Source organism: Mesoplodon bidens (assembly GCF_964165515.1).
Source record: "Mesoplodon bidens genome assembly, chromosome: 19".
Classification (NCBI taxonomy): Eukaryota; Metazoa; Chordata; class Mammalia; order Artiodactyla; family Ziphiidae; genus Mesoplodon; species Mesoplodon bidens.
In genome coordinates, this window is record NC_138179.1 from 29,373,690 (window position 1) to 29,388,307 (window position 14,618).

Sequence of the window (14,618 nt, forward strand, 5' to 3'; positions counted from 1 at the left end):
ATCACCCTTCCTGCAGAGGCCCTACTCTCAGCTTGCATGCCTCCAGGAACAGGGAGCTCACTACCCAAGTTCAGGCTCGGCCTTCCCAGAGCCTAGCCGTTGGACTCCAGGGAGTCCTGCCCTCTCTGGGCCACACCTGGCCAGGTAGCCACGGGCCCGGCTCTGCAGCAAGATGATCTTGCGGCGCAGGGAGCGGAAACGCCGCTGAATGAAGAAGCCGCGGAGGCAGCGCTGCAGCGTGAGGGCTGCCAGGTTCAGGACGCGCTCCCGCATGCCCTCCAGCAGCTGGTGCAGGTGCTCCTTCAGGAACAGCTGAGGGCAGGAGGCAAGGACTGAGGCAGGGGAAGGCCATGTGACTGCCTCTCCAAAAGTCCATGGAGGCAGACAGACAAGGCAGCCCTGGAGTAGGGTGGAGGATGCGCTGGGTCTGGAGAGGCGGGAGAAGGCGGGATGGTGAATTAGGCAGTGGGAACAGCCGGGCAAAGTCCGGAGGTAGGATCAGCATCCATTTACCAGCTCGACTGGATGGCCTCTGGGACAGTAGCCTGCAGCCTGAGTGTTTCTGAGCCCACAGGCTCCAGCCGTGGGGCACCCAGGGGCTGAGTGCCGGTGGGACTTACCTTGCTGACGCCGACGCGGTACATGTTTGGCGTGACCGTGCACAGGCGGCTCAGCACGGACACACACGTGTCCCCACTGGCTGGCAGGTTGTGCTGGAGGGTCACTAGACAGCGGTACCTGCAGGGCCCAAACCCAGCGTGGGGGTGGGTGACCTTGGGGTCACCGCCCCCAGCCCCCGTCTCCCGGAAGCCCGAGTCCCAGCAGTGCCTCTACTCATAATGTCTTCTAACCAGGAAAAGGCTTTCTGTCCTCAAGACTCTGCTGAGGACTTCCCTGGTGGCGCAATGGTTAAGAATCCACCTGCCAATACAGGGGATATGGGTTCGATCCCTGGTCCGGGAAGATCCCACATGCCGCGGAGCAACTAAGTCCATGTGCCACAACTACTGAAGCCCGCGCGCCTAGAGCCCGTGCTCTGCAACACAATGAGAAGTCCGTGCTCTGCAATGAAGAGTAGCCTCGCTTGCCGTAACTAGAGAAAGCCCACGTGCAGCAATGAAGACCCAATGCAGCCAAAAATAAATAAATAAATAAATAAAATAAAAGAGGCCTTAAAAGTAAGCTCAAAAATTATGAAAATTAGGGCTTTCCGGGTGGCGCAGTGGTTAAGAGTCCACCCGTCAATGCAGGGAACACGGGTTCGAGCCCTGGACCGGGAAGATCCCACGTGCCGTGGAGCAACTAAGCCCGTGTGCCACAACTACTGAGCCTGCACTCTAGAGTCCATGAGCCACAACTACTGAGCCCGCATGACACAACTACGGAAGCCCGTGCGCCTAGAGTCCGTGCTCCACAACAAGAGAAGCCACTGCAGTGAGAAGCCCGCGCACCGCAACAAAGAGTAGCCCCCACTCGCTGCAACTAGAGAAAAGCCCGCACGCAGCAACGAAGACCCAGCGCAGCCCAAAATAAAATAAATAAAATCAATTAATTTTTTAAAAATTATGAAAATTAAAAAAAAAAAATACTGAGCAACCCAAAAACTGTAATAAATTGTTTCAGTAGAATAAGGTGATTTACCGCCATCTGCTGGAAACTTGTCAAAATAACTATTAAAATCACTACTCTTTAGAATCCACACACACATAATAAAACTATGAAAAAATGCAAAACAGTAAATACATCTTCCATATAACAGCTGGCATGTGCTGGTCTTGCATACTGCACAATCTGAGCAACTGTGCGTGGCAAGCCCTATTCATCCTGGGTTGCGTATTCCTAGGGCCATGGTGGGCTGGGAAGGGGTCTCTGGAGCTCAGAACCACCCTGACCGAGGTACCTGTCGATGAACATCTGGAAGGGCAGCCGCACCGGAAAGCCCTCCTTGCGGATCCGCACAGTCTCCAGCACCCCCGAATAGCGTAGCTGGGCCATCACCACATCTGGCTCAAAGAGGCCTGGCTCCTGGGGGAAGGCTCAGATAGGGAGCCCGCACATTGGCCCAACAGACGGAGGGCCAGAGAGGCAAAGCCACTCACCCAAGGTCACACAGCATGGGGAGAGGACTTGGCTCCCCCAGGGACCTCAGCCATCACATACCTTCTTGTGGTTGGGCTTCAGGCACCTGACGAACAAGGGGTTACACCTGGACAGGGGTGGGAGGAGGGCAGTGTGAGGCCCCAGAGAAGGAGGGTGCTTACCCCTGAGGGTCACAGGGTGGGTCAGAGGTGAGGCTGGGTGCCCGCGCCCACCTCTCCATCTTTTCCACCAGATCCAGGAGCGACTGCTGGAACTTAGCAGCCACCGTGTGCGCCTTGTAGAGCCGGGTGACAGAGCTGCTCTTGCCCAGGCGCTGAGGGGCAGCCTGCGGGGCATGGCTGGAGAAGAGGTGTGCCACCACCTGGGCCAGTCAGCAGTCAAGGCGCGGGAGACAGGAGACAGGGATGCGGAGGGACCCAGAGGCAAAAACGAGGAAAGAGAGAGACAGGGAAAGAACAAAAGGCGTCAGTCTCTGGACCAGAGGGATCAGAAAAGTGACCCTCTGGACCCCTGTCCTCTCTGCGAGGCCACGTCCTCCCGGCTGGCATACCTCTCAAGTGAGGGTGCTCAGCACCTTCAAGGGGCCCGCCCGTGGCTGGGGAACACACAGGCACTAACTCCGTGCCTGGCTCCGAGGTGGCCTGTTACAGACCTGGCCGTGAACTCTGGCAATGTTTTCAGGGGGAGGGTGCCCACTTGACAGAGGAGGAAGTGGAGGCCGAGAAGGTGTGGGGATGGAAGAACCGCTCAGGGAGGGACGGGGTGGGGTGAGCCAGAGGCAGGACCGGGCTGGGGTACCACCCCACCTGCCGGGCTGGGAGAGGGGCCTAATGGTGGGCTGGGTGCTCAGGGTGCGGGGGGCTGGGGTGGCGAGGGGCTCGCTCACCCGTGTCCGGCTCCTCACAAACAGGTCCAGCACATCCTGGCGCACCTGGTCATGGTTCTTGTCCAGGAACTTGTGCACCTGGAAAGGGGGAGGGGCGGGGCAGCTCGGGCTGGTCCCCGCCCCAACCACACGCAGCCCCGGGGTGTGTCAGCCTGCCTGCCCCCCTCCTCCTCCCTCCTCCTGACGGTGGGTCAGGGGCTCACAGCCCCGGGTGACCCTGGCCCTGCCCCTCCAGGCCTCGGCCTCCCTGTGTATCCTAGGAGGGACGGGCCCCTCCCCCTGCTCTGGTCCCCTCCCCTCCCCTCCTGCCCCACTAGCCTCTCCACTCCCAGGGCAGGGGCAGTAGCCACAGCTTCACACGACCAGTCCACGTCTTGGCCCCATCCTCAGTGAGGATGCTGTCCTGTGCCCATTCTACGGATGAGGAAAATGAGGCCCAGTAGGGACAGAGGCTAAAAGTCCTGGCCTGAGACGTCTCCAGGACAGGAATGAGCCGAGATGGCAGTGGTGACAGTGACCGCTGATGGGGGCTCCTCATCACACCCGCCCTGGCCCTGGACTTCGCTCACTCACCCCGTGAGACGGGCACTATTATCATCCCCACTTTCCAGATAAGGAAACTGAGGCTCAGAGAGGTAAAGTGACTTGGCCAAGGTCACACAGCTGAGGATCAGCAGGACCAAAACTGGAACAGGTGCGAGTGTCTCCAGCGGTGGGGAAGGGCACTGGAGGCCATGGTTCTGGGTCTCACCTGGTAGGTGACTTTGCCCGCATAGTGCTTGATGGTGAACTCGGGCAGTGGCATCTTGGGTTTGGAGTAGAGTGGGTTGGCGCCGTGGTGGTAATGGCACTTCTGCAGAAACGTGTGGTCTGTGGCCTGGGGGTAGGCGGCGGTCAGCGGGTGGACAGGGGCCTGGCATCCCATTCCTCGCCTAGTGGCAAATTCTCCAGCCCTGAATGGTCCCCAGCGAGCACCGGGGAGGAGGAACAAGTCCCCGCTTCCCCTGGCTGCCCACTGCTCGGGCTGGGGCAGCGTAAGTGGACCCTGAAGACGGGTGTGCTCCCAGCTGCTCCCCATCCAGCTCAGCTGTCTCTGCACGCTCTAGTCCCACTGCCCAGAGCACCCATCCCACCCTTGTGTTTTCCAATCAGAATCTGAGGCCCAAGCACAAGGTCACCTCCTCCAGGAAGCCTTCTATGACTTCCCAGGCTGGTGCAGCCCCTCGTCCCGAGCCCCCATCCAGCCTCAGTCACCCCAGATTTGAATGGCAGGTTGGGTGTCCTGAGCTCCCGACCCCACGCCAGAGCAGAGAGGAATGCAGGACACGAGGCTCAGAGACGTCCAGCGTCCTGAGCAGGCTCACACAGTGCCACGGCTCACCTGGGGGAAGCAGCACTGGTCGTCGAGGATGCGCAGGATGCCGTAGGGCTTCAGCGAGATGAGGTTGATGCAGGGCTGATTGTCGGCGAAGGCGATCTCCTGCCAGTCGATCTGCTCGCGGATGTACTCCTCCTGCAGGCGGCGGGCCTCTGCCTCCTAGCCCTGGGTCCCTCCCAGCCCGTCCCCCAGGCAGACGCCATGCGGGGCCCTGGCCAGGGCACCTCTGCGTGCACGCCTCCCAGCCCAGGGAGCTCACTCCCCAGCAGGGCAACATGAACCACCTCCTCTGGGCCCCGCTCCTCCCCCGGCCTGGAACGGCCCTGCCAAGGGTGAGGAGGACTCCCCAAGGGGCTCTTCTCTGCGCTCAGCACCCCTGCACCTGCCCCTCCATAACACAGGCTTTCGCGTGTGCTGATTCCCAGCACAACCCATCTGCATCCAAGGAGGCCCAGCGGCCAGCGGGGACGGGACAGAGAGCTGGCGGAGGCCTCTCACCTGTTCCTCCTGGAAGACAATCTTGTTGAAGAGGTACTGGAGGCTCTCGTTTGCATAGTTGATGCACAGCTGCTCGAAGCTGTTGAAGCTCAGGTCCTGCTGGGCGTGTGGTGAGGCTGGGTCCAGCCCCTCCGTGGCCAGCAGCCCGTCCGTGCCGCCCAGGGCCTGCCCACCCCCCGTGCAGACTCATCCCCGCCTTCCGCGGCCGCAGTTTCAGCAAACTGGAGCCCCTCCCACAGACCCCCTGCCCAGAACCCTCAGTGGCTCCGACTGTGCACAGGTGAGAACCTGACAGTCCCACGCAAGGTGGCACATGCAGTGGCTGAAGCCCCAGGCTCTGGAACCTTCTGCCTACGTTCCAATCCTGGCTCTGCCGCTTTCTAAGCCCCCCACGCCTGAGTTTCCCCACCTGTAAAATGGGGATAACGACAGTGCCCACCTCACAGGGTGGCTGTAAGGATTAAGTGAACTAAGAAGCAAAGTGCTTAGGACACCAGCTGGCATACAACAGGTGCCACGGGAGCAGCTGCCACTTCTGTTATTCTGATTTTGCCTGTCTCTCTCCATGTCCCCCACCCTAACCGCCCAGATGACTTCCACCTCCCCAGACACCACGGCCCACACCTCTGAGCCTCCGCATAGGCTGTTCCCTCCACCTCAAATGCCTTGACTGGTTTTTAAGGAATTAGCTCAGGACGTCTCCTCCCCCTCCAGGAAACCTTACCTGAGGTCTGCCCAGCTAGGGTTCTTCTCTAGGCTCCCCCAGCGCCAGGCTGCCTCTGTTACAGCTCTGACCACATGTGTTTGTCAGTGTCCATCCTCATCCCACCCAGTCCCTCCTGGAAGCGTCCCAAGGGCAGGGCACAGGTCTGGTTCTTTCTGGGGTCCCTGGTGTTGCCCACAGGGCCTGGCGCCCGGAGGCCCCAGGGAGTGCTTGTGGGCAAGTGGAGGGAGATAATCTTAGGGGAGGGCCCTGAACAGATGATGGTGTGAGAGAGCCCCCGGGGCCCCACCTCGAAGCCATAGATGTCCAGGATGGCGATGGACAGCGCGTCCTGCTGCGGGGACACCAGCGCGTTGACCCTGGTGATGAGCCAGCCAAACAGCAGCGCGTACAGGACCTTGGCGATGGCATCCCTGGAGCAGAGATGGTGTTTGGGGTGGGGGGCAGGCACAGCGAGGGGGCGGGGGACCTGGGGCTTAGGCGGGAGGTGTGGCCTCACCTGGCATCCACAGCGCTCTCCACAGTCAGGGGGGTGAAGATCTTCTCTCGCATTGTCTCCTGCGGGGGATGCAGCCCCTGAGTGACAGCGGGTTGGCCACCACCTCCGGAAAGTCCCCAGAGGACTGGGGGTTGGGGGCGTGGGGAGGGGAGCCGGGGAGATGGTGTGACTTGTCTCAGGCACAAAGTCAGCCAGGGGCAGGACAGACACCCTCGTCCCCCCTTCTGCCTGGCTTGCTGGTGGGATGAGGGCTGCCGGTCTGAGGGGGGAGACAGAGTCAGAAGCAGACACAATGGTGACATCAGCCAGGGGAGGGGGAGGGCAGGGGTGTGGGAGATACTGGCCCAGCCAGGGGTCAGGGACGGCTCCCTGGAGCAGAGGGTACCTGTGTCAGGGCTTGAGGATCAGTAGGCGTGAAAAAGGGAACAGCATTCCAGGCAGGGGAAACAACCTATGCAAAGGCCTGGAGACTGGTGCCAAACATGCCTTTGGGGTCTGAGGTTACCCACCTCTGGGCCAGACACAGAAGATGGACAGGTTGGGGAGGTGGGTGAGAGGGGCAGGGGACCCACACAGGACGGGGCACAAAGCAGCTCTGTCCAGGGCTGGCAGGAGGCTTCGATGGCATACCCCGCACCCAGGGACTCACGGTCACTTTGAAGGTGATGGCCTTCTGCAGGCCCTCGGGGGAGACCTGCAGCAGCTCGGCCACGGCCTGGATCTCCCGGGCGCTCACCACCGAGGCAACCTCCTGTGCGTCCGTCTGCAAAGCACCCACAGGAGTGCATTTTGAGCTAAATAAGCTTTTTATACGAGTTCCTATAAAAAACAGAAACAAGCGAGAACAGCCAGGAAAATTCTAAAACAGAAGAGGAGTACAGGGGTCCCTGGAGATGGTACAACATAAAGTTAGAATAATTAAAACACTGTGGGGACAGACACAGTTCGTAAACAGGTCAACGAAGCACGATAAAAAAGTCAGGAGTTAGACACAAACATATACAGGAATTTTCAGTAAGGGATAAATACATATTTCTCAAGTTGAGAGACTGAGTCACTATCTAAACAAAAAAACAAGATCCCTACCTTGTACCTTACTAGAATAAATTCCTGATAAACCAGAGATTTAAATGTTAAAAAATAATCACAGAAACCATAAAAGGTCTTCAAACAATTATAGGTATAGGCTTTTATAATTTTAGAGAGATAGATCTCTAAAATGATACAAAATCTCAGGCTTCGCTGGTGGTGCATTGGTTGGGAGTCCGCCTGCCGATGCAGGGGACACAGGTTCGTGCCCCGGTCCGGGAAGAAGATCCCACATGCCGCGGAGCAGCTGGGCCCGTGAGCCGCTGAGCCTGCGCATCCGGAGCCTGCGCTCCGCAACGGGAGAGGCCACAACAGTGAGAGGCCCGCGTACCGCAAAAATAAAATAAAATAAAATAAAATGTTAAAAAATCTAAAATTTATATGACTTGATAAATGAAATACCTGAAAATAATTTTTTTAATCTGCATAGCAAAAAACCCCACCAAAAACTGAAACAGCAAAAAACCTGTAAACAATCAAAATATAAATGATAAACCAGAAAATATATTTGCAATTCACCCTAGAGACAAAGGGCTGATTCCCTAAACGTATATAAAGAGCTCTCATACGTCAATTAGAAAAAGATGACAACCCCAAAGCGGGGGAAAAAGACCAAATGGTCTGTGCTTCTGGCTGTGAGCCGGCGGTATTTCAGCCAGTTCTTCAGCCTCCAGAGGATGCCCACGTCCCGAGGGAGCGGGCCGTGCGGCCATGGTGTCCCCTCACCTCATACTTCTCAAAGTAGACGTTGCCCAGGTGCAGGATGGAGGCCAGGATGCGGAAGATGCTATCCTGGTCCTCGGCGCTGAAGCCCAGCACCTCCATGGCGGCCAGCAGCCGGCGGAAGTCGTCCGCGTCGCTCTTCCCTGAGATCTCACAGTTCCCACCCTGGGCGAGGGCAGGGGTCGGGTGGGGGCCAGGAGCCCTCAAGGTCCCTGCTCTGCCCCGGCCTGCAGTGTGGCCGGAGATCCCAGTTCTCCTTCCACTCCCGAAGGTCGGAGGCTCCGAGCGGGCACCGCACACCAGGCCCTGCGCTGAGGGCTTCGTGTACGTTTCCTTCTTCTAATCCTCACACACCCCTGCAAAGCGGGACTGTGCTGTCCCCATTTTACAGACGACGAAAGTGAGGCTCTGGAAGGAAATGTAGTCGCTCCAGGCCACTTAGTTCTATTCTAGGCTCCAGAAAAACGAAGAATCAGGTCGGCCTCCCCTACCCTGGCTTTGGACCCCAAAGACACCTGTCCCCCTTGCCACGATGAGACATCGCCAAGTCCAAACTCACCCTCCCAAACCTCCATCACCTTCGCTGGCCATCAGGATGCCACGACTTGGCTCTCTCGGCCCACGCGGAGTGATGGGGGGAGGGGACCAGGCCAAGGGCCCTCAGACGCCTGCTGGCTCTCACCTGGTTCAGGTAGTAGTAGGTCTCGGCCTCCTGCAGGCTGAAGGCCTGCCGGAGCTGGGTGGGCAGCCCAGCCAGCAGCTCATAGAAGATGTGGTAGTTCCTCTCGTTTTTGGCCTGTGGGGTGGGTTGGAGGCTGCAGAGAGGGGAGCCGCCGACCTAGGTGACCCCGGACACACATACAAGCTCAGCTATGCCCACAGATACAAGTACACACACAGGCCTCAGGTGAGACTGGTGCCCCTGTGACGAGTGAGCCCCAGCCTGGCACTGGCGGGGGGTTGGGGGGACCCTGGTGTGGTGGTGGGGAGGGGCTTTGGGCAGGATTTCACTCTGCTTGGAGAAATGAGAGAAAGGTGGCCCTTTTTGCATGGGTACCAGCTACACAAGCCTCTGCACACGTGTGTCCACGGACCAGACGTGTACTCGCAGGGCCAGCCAGGGTGGTGGGCGCAGACTGTGGCCAGGCCTCGAGCCAGGCCCTTGGGACACAAAGGGGAACAAGGCAGACAGAAGTCCCTGGCCTCGTGGGAGCCCACCTGCTGACCAGGGGAGACAGACCCTCGGCAGAGCTCCGTGAGTGGCGAGAAGCGCTCTGCAGAGAAACAACGCAGCCAAGGGAGTGGGCAGTGGTGGGGGGCGGGGGGGGCTGCATTTCTTCACCAGGGCTGCTTCCCTGGGGTGTGACCTTCAGCGAAGACTTGGAGGAGGTGAGGGGTTCGGCCACGCAGCTGTCTGCGGGAAGAGTGCTCCAGGTAGAAGGAACACTCGCTGCGAAGGCCTTGTAGCAGGATGGGGCCAGGTGTGCCTCAGGGACAAGGACGGGTCACAGGGGAGGGGAGGAGACACAGCCACAGGCTCGCTCTCTCTCTCTCTCTCTCTCTCTCACACACACACACACACCCCACCCCACCCCCCACCCCCACGAGACTCGTTCATCAGCTCAGCCAGGTGCCAGGCTCAGAGGGTCTGCACACCCCACACCCGACCCCATCCTGACACACCTGAAACACGATCCTGGATTTCTCGAGCAGGTACTGCGAGGTTATGGCACCAGAAATCATGCCCCTGGGGAGGGAGCAGAGTCAGCTATGCTGGGCACCATGCACGCAAGGCCCCGGGGGCTCCACCGAGGCCCACTCACCCTTCCAGAAAGATCTCCACAAACTTCCCAAAGCGGCTGGAGTTGTCATTCCTGACAGTTTTGGCGTTACCGAAGGACTCCAGGAGGGGTGTGGCCTCCAGGATCTGGGCGCCAGAGGAAGACTCGGGCATTGCGGGGAGCCCGCGGGGGCCTCCCCAGGTCCCCCACCGCCCACCCCATGCAGCCCCGCACCGCACAAGCATGCGCACACACACCCCTGATACCTTTATCTTCAGGAGCCGCCAGCACAGAGGAGGAGGGCAGGACAAGAACAGAAGCGGGTCACCCGCGGGACCGACCGGCTCCCCCCAGGACGCCGGGGCCTCCGACCGCGGAGGGAGTGGCCAAGCCCTCCGGGCCCTCGGCAGGCAGGAGAGCCACCAGCTGAGAGCAAACCCCCGAGCCTCAGAGCCCCAGGTGTCTGGGCTAGCGGACCCCAGGTGGGGGGTCTGCTGGGCCTTACTGCCAAAGGGCTCTGGGGGTGTTCTTGCCCCCTCCCCAGCCACCGCCGGCCGTGAACCACCCAGTCTCCTGGAAGGGCCTCCTACCTGCCCTGCCTTGCTCCCTCCCCTCGGGCTCCAGGCCCTGCTCGGCCCAGCCCCATCTCCTGTCCCCTCCCCACTCTGCCCAGCACTGCAGTCCCCTGACTGTGCCCGCGCCAGCCTCTGGGCACTGGCGCTCTGCCCCCCTGCAGCCCTCAGCCCTTCGTACGTCCACATCTCTCGCTAGAGCGTCAGCCCCACAGGGAGGACTCTGTGCACACACGCCTGGTGCTGGCATCCACACAGGACCTGGCAGTAGGAGGCTCTCAACAAACACCTGCTGGGGGGGGGGACCTCCCTGGTGGGCCAGTGGTTAGGGCTCCGCGCTTCCACTGCAGGGGGTGCGGGTTCCATCCCTGGCTGGGGAACTAAGATCCCCACGTGCCACACTATGCGGCCAAAACATACAAAAAAAAAAAAAATCTGCTAAATGGATGAAATGGGGGGCAGCATTTTATGAGAGCAGAGCCGCTGGGGTGTTGTAGCTAATCACAGCACCCACTTATTAAGCACCTACTGCATGCCAGACCTTTGGCCCCAATTACAGCATCGTAAACGTTCCTACGAGGTAGGTCCTAATATCGCCCTTGCTTACGGATCAGGAAACTGAGGCTGGGAGTGGTGAGGCAGCGTGCTCGGGACTCCAGGGTCGGAAAGAGCAAGGGCCCAAAGCACCACAGCCCGTGCTCGGCGATGTAAGCAGTGCTTTCTCTGGCTGCATCATTTCCTCAGGATAAACTCTTAGAGGAGAAGTAGGGGGCCCGGTGTGCACAGAAATGATACACGTTACCTTGGGGACGGTGCCGGTTCCCTCCATCTGCTCACCCACAGTGTCGTTCAGTCCCAGAAATACTGTGCCCACCGTACAGAGGAGTGGACTAAGGCCCAGAGAGACATGGGGGCCGGCCTGGGGGTGCTTAGGGAGTCAGGGTCAGCCTGGGCTTTGGCCTGTACTGTCCCTTGGCCTGGGTGCCCCTTATGGGCACCTGGGGGTGGGTTCTCTCCTCTAGTGCCCAGCACAGGGCAGGGCACACGGCCAGGAGTGGGAACATCTGGCCCCGTGGGGCCGTCCAGCCCAACCCGCGGGTGGGCCAGTGCCTGTGGCCCGGGCTGAGCAGCAGCCAGCCACCCTGACCCCCTACCCCGGGGAACCCTTGTCTCGCTCCCAGCCCAGAGATGGAGCCTGTGGCCCAGACCTCAGCTGATCAAGGCACGCCTGGATCCAGTGAGGACGCGTGGCCAAAACCAGTCCAACAAGAGGGAGTCCTGAGACTTCCTGGCCCGGTGGGCAGTGTGGGCCGTGGTGCTGTGGCACCATCGTGCTGACCACGGGAGACACATGAGGACGACGTTCAAACATGCGGGACGGCAAGGCCGAGACAAGGGACGTCGTTTGAGACCCTGGACCCAGCCTCACCTGAAACTGACCCTAGAGCCAGACCGTCCGATTGCAGGAGAGGGCTCAACAGCGGCCAGGAGGCGAGTCCACGGTCACCCCAGCCAGCAGGCACATCTTCACAGCTCCTCTCTGCCCGGCCCAGCCCCTCAGACCCAGCCACGTCCCGCGCCTCCGCCATCCTCCCCGACCGCTGCCAAGACAGCTCCCCGCCATGAGCCTCAGACCCCAGCCCCTCCAGCCCGTCACTCTGGGACACTGGGCAAGTCACTGCCCTCCCAGGACTCAGTTTTCCAGCTCTCAGGGCTGCCGCAAGGCTCTGGTGCCAACAGAGCACAAGGCTTCCCGCACACAGGAGGTGCCTGACGCACACGGCTGCCTGCCTACGCAGTCAGTCCTCCCAGGAGTCTACCCTTGGAGGCTTGATCCCCGGCCTGGAGCAAAGGGATGATCTGGTTGGCCTCCAGGAGACCCAGGCTGGGATGGGAGGGGCTGGCAGGCCAAGGTCGGTATCAGAAGCGGACCGCCAGGAAGTGACCTCTCCTGACCACAAAGCCTGGGCTGACCCCCTCCTCACCGAGGGCCCAGCAGCCCCCGCCCAGTGCCCCCAGATCACCTGCAGAGATCGCCACCAGCTAGGACATTGTGGCCACTGCAAACCTCTGGAGGGGTGGGCCAGAGTCTGAGCGTCACGTTCTGGAGTCTGAGCTGGCAGGCCTCGGCCTCTGCCCCACCTCCCCTGAGCTCCAGGCTCCTGGCACATCTACCGTCTCCCACCACCTGTGCATGCGTGCCCGGCAGACCCTCAAGGGCACCTGCGTCTTCTCTCCATATCCTGCCCCTCAGCTGTTGGCTGCTCCCATAACTCAGGCCGAATGCCTGGGGCCAGCTTGGGTGTCCCCTCTTACAGCCCCGTCTGGTCCCTCACCAAGTCCTGGAACCGCACCCAGGCCAGCTGTGCTTACCAACCCCACTGTCACCTCTTTGGTTCGAGCCACCATCCTCCCTCACCTGGACCACATTCTGCCCCTCTGCCGACCCAGCACACCACACCTGCTGGACCCCAGGGCCTTTGCACCTGCTCTTCCCCAGATGTCTGCAGGCCCCACTGCCTTGCCTTCTCAGCAGGACCTGCCCTGACCCCTGCTATTTTCCTTTCTGTTTCCTACACTAGAACAAAATTCCCACAAGATGGGAACATTTATCAGACTGTGTTGCTGTTGCCTGCTCCCCAGAGCCTGGCCTGGGCCTGGCACACAGCAGGTCCTCGGGAAACCGTTACGGAGGTTCTGACGTAAGCAAACCTCCAATGCTGCAGACCCCAGCCAGGCCTTCTCAGCGCCCCAGCCTCTCCTGACCCTACACTGGCCATCGCGCACATTCGGGCCTGTCCTGCCTCTTTCACGACCATGAATGTGAGGCCAGGCGGGAGGAGTGGACGACACCCTCTGCCCGTGTGACCTCTTCTGGGGCCGCCCCAGGGGGCTGGAACACAGAGCTGCGGGGGAAGGCAAGCGGGAGAGAACTCCTGGAAGGGGAGGCAGCAAGAGCCCCAAGTCCCACGAGGCCACTCTGTGCAGCCCTGGGCTCGGCCGCCCATCCTCCAAGTGGGGCCATAGAGTCTCGCCTCTCGAGGAGCACGAGGGGCGCTGGGCTGAGGGCCCTGGTGGGACAGACGCACCTGCCGTGTGATGCCCCGTTTCTGGTTCATGGCCGCCAGGTAGCGCAGAATCAGCTTCGTGGCCTCTGTTTTTCCAGAGCCGCTCTCTCCGCTGACCAGGCAGAGGGGCAGAGTGAGCTCCAGCCTGTTCACGGCCTCTTCTGGGCTCCCCTGACCCCGCCGTGACACAGGAGGACGCGGGCAGGCAGGCCGGCCCCCAGCCCCTCTGCTGCTCACCTGATGATTATGCACTGGCTCTGTTTGGCATCAAGCATTTTGGCGAAGGCGAGATTTGCAATTGCAAAGAGGTGCCTGGAGAGACAGGCCACAGGCGTTCCCGGGCCAGGCCCTGCTGCTGCTCCCAAACCTCCCAGGGAATGGGCAGGGGGACACCTCTGCCTGGCCGAGCAGCCAATCTTGCCGTACCCCACCCTCGGGGAATGCTCCCCGCAAGGCTCCCCACCCAGGTCTGAGCCACAGTGGCCTCCAGCCCGCAGCGGGCTGTGGCCAGGCTCAGGGAGAGGCTGCTGGGCTCCCCACCGCCATCCACCACCCACGGCTGAGGGGCAACCAGGGACTTGCCAAGATCAGACAGGAACCCAGGAGACCCCCGGGGAGGCCCCCTCCCCCAGCCCTGGAGACACTCACGGGGAATTCTCAGCCAGGGCCCGACCGCTGTACTGCTGCACCTGCTCCAGCCCGTAGATCCCAAACATCCGGTACGGGTTCACCGACACCAGGATGCTGCCGATGTACGTCTGCTGGGCAGACGGTGGCCTCAGGGCCCGTCTGTGTCCCTCCCTCCCCCACTCCTGGGAGCCGGGATCCCTGTTTCATGGGGACGGACATCTGTCTGCCTGGCCCTGGTGTTTGCACCCTGGGCCCCCGGACAGCTTGATGGGTCGTGTGCTCTGGTGGTGGAGTGTCAGGCACTGAACCAGGCTGAGGCTGGGCAGAGGGTGGAGCACGCAAAGCCCCACAGCCATGATCCCACAAGGGTGCCTGCTTCCTTCGTTCATAGTCGGGGCCTGGCCCCTGACCATCCCCCCGGGGCCCCAGGTGTATGGCTCCCAGGACTCTGGAAGCTTTTACCCATCGGGCCCCTGGTGGGGGTCACACACTTCTGGGTTCCCCGTCTCCAGGCCTCTAAGACTCTATGTTTTAGGACTTTGGATTATAGCGCTCCCGGCTCTTGAATGCTATGCTCAAATAGTAGAAACTCCAGGGTTCAAACCAGATGGCACAAGTCTGGGGCGAGCAGGAGAAATCCACGCTTCCACTGCAGCCCCAAGAGGCAGGG

General features: G+C 60.6%; 1 protein-coding gene across 1 annotated transcript in view; it reads right to left on the minus strand.

Annotated features, from left to right (window-relative positions):
* Window positions 1–14,618, minus strand: part of MYO15A (myosin XVA) — a gene marked incomplete at its 5' end in the record, with an annotated part of 50,842 nt that overhangs the window by 29,800 nt on the left and 6,424 nt on the right. The window contains 19 exons of the mRNA XM_081218628.1: window positions 137–312; window positions 621–738; window positions 1,901–2,025; window positions 2,161–2,206; window positions 2,313–2,461; window positions 2,987–3,064; window positions 3,738–3,863; window positions 4,368–4,499; window positions 4,863–4,958; window positions 5,876–5,999; window positions 6,086–6,144; window positions 6,735–6,848; window positions 7,901–8,062; window positions 8,580–8,693; window positions 9,581–9,644; window positions 9,721–9,824; window positions 13,340–13,430; window positions 13,556–13,630; window positions 13,967–14,076. Of these exons, the coding sequence (XP_081074754.1) occupies window positions 137–312; window positions 621–738; window positions 1,901–2,025; window positions 2,161–2,206; window positions 2,313–2,461; window positions 2,987–3,064; window positions 3,738–3,863; window positions 4,368–4,499; window positions 4,863–4,958; window positions 5,876–5,999; window positions 6,086–6,144; window positions 6,735–6,848; window positions 7,901–8,062; window positions 8,580–8,693; window positions 9,581–9,644; window positions 9,721–9,824; window positions 13,340–13,430; window positions 13,556–13,630; window positions 13,967–14,076 (2,063 nt within the window). The remainder of the gene's footprint in view (window positions 1–136; window positions 313–620; window positions 739–1,900; window positions 2,026–2,160; window positions 2,207–2,312; window positions 2,462–2,986; window positions 3,065–3,737; window positions 3,864–4,367; window positions 4,500–4,862; window positions 4,959–5,875; window positions 6,000–6,085; window positions 6,145–6,734; window positions 6,849–7,900; window positions 8,063–8,579; window positions 8,694–9,580; window positions 9,645–9,720; window positions 9,825–13,339; window positions 13,431–13,555; window positions 13,631–13,966; window positions 14,077–14,618) is intronic.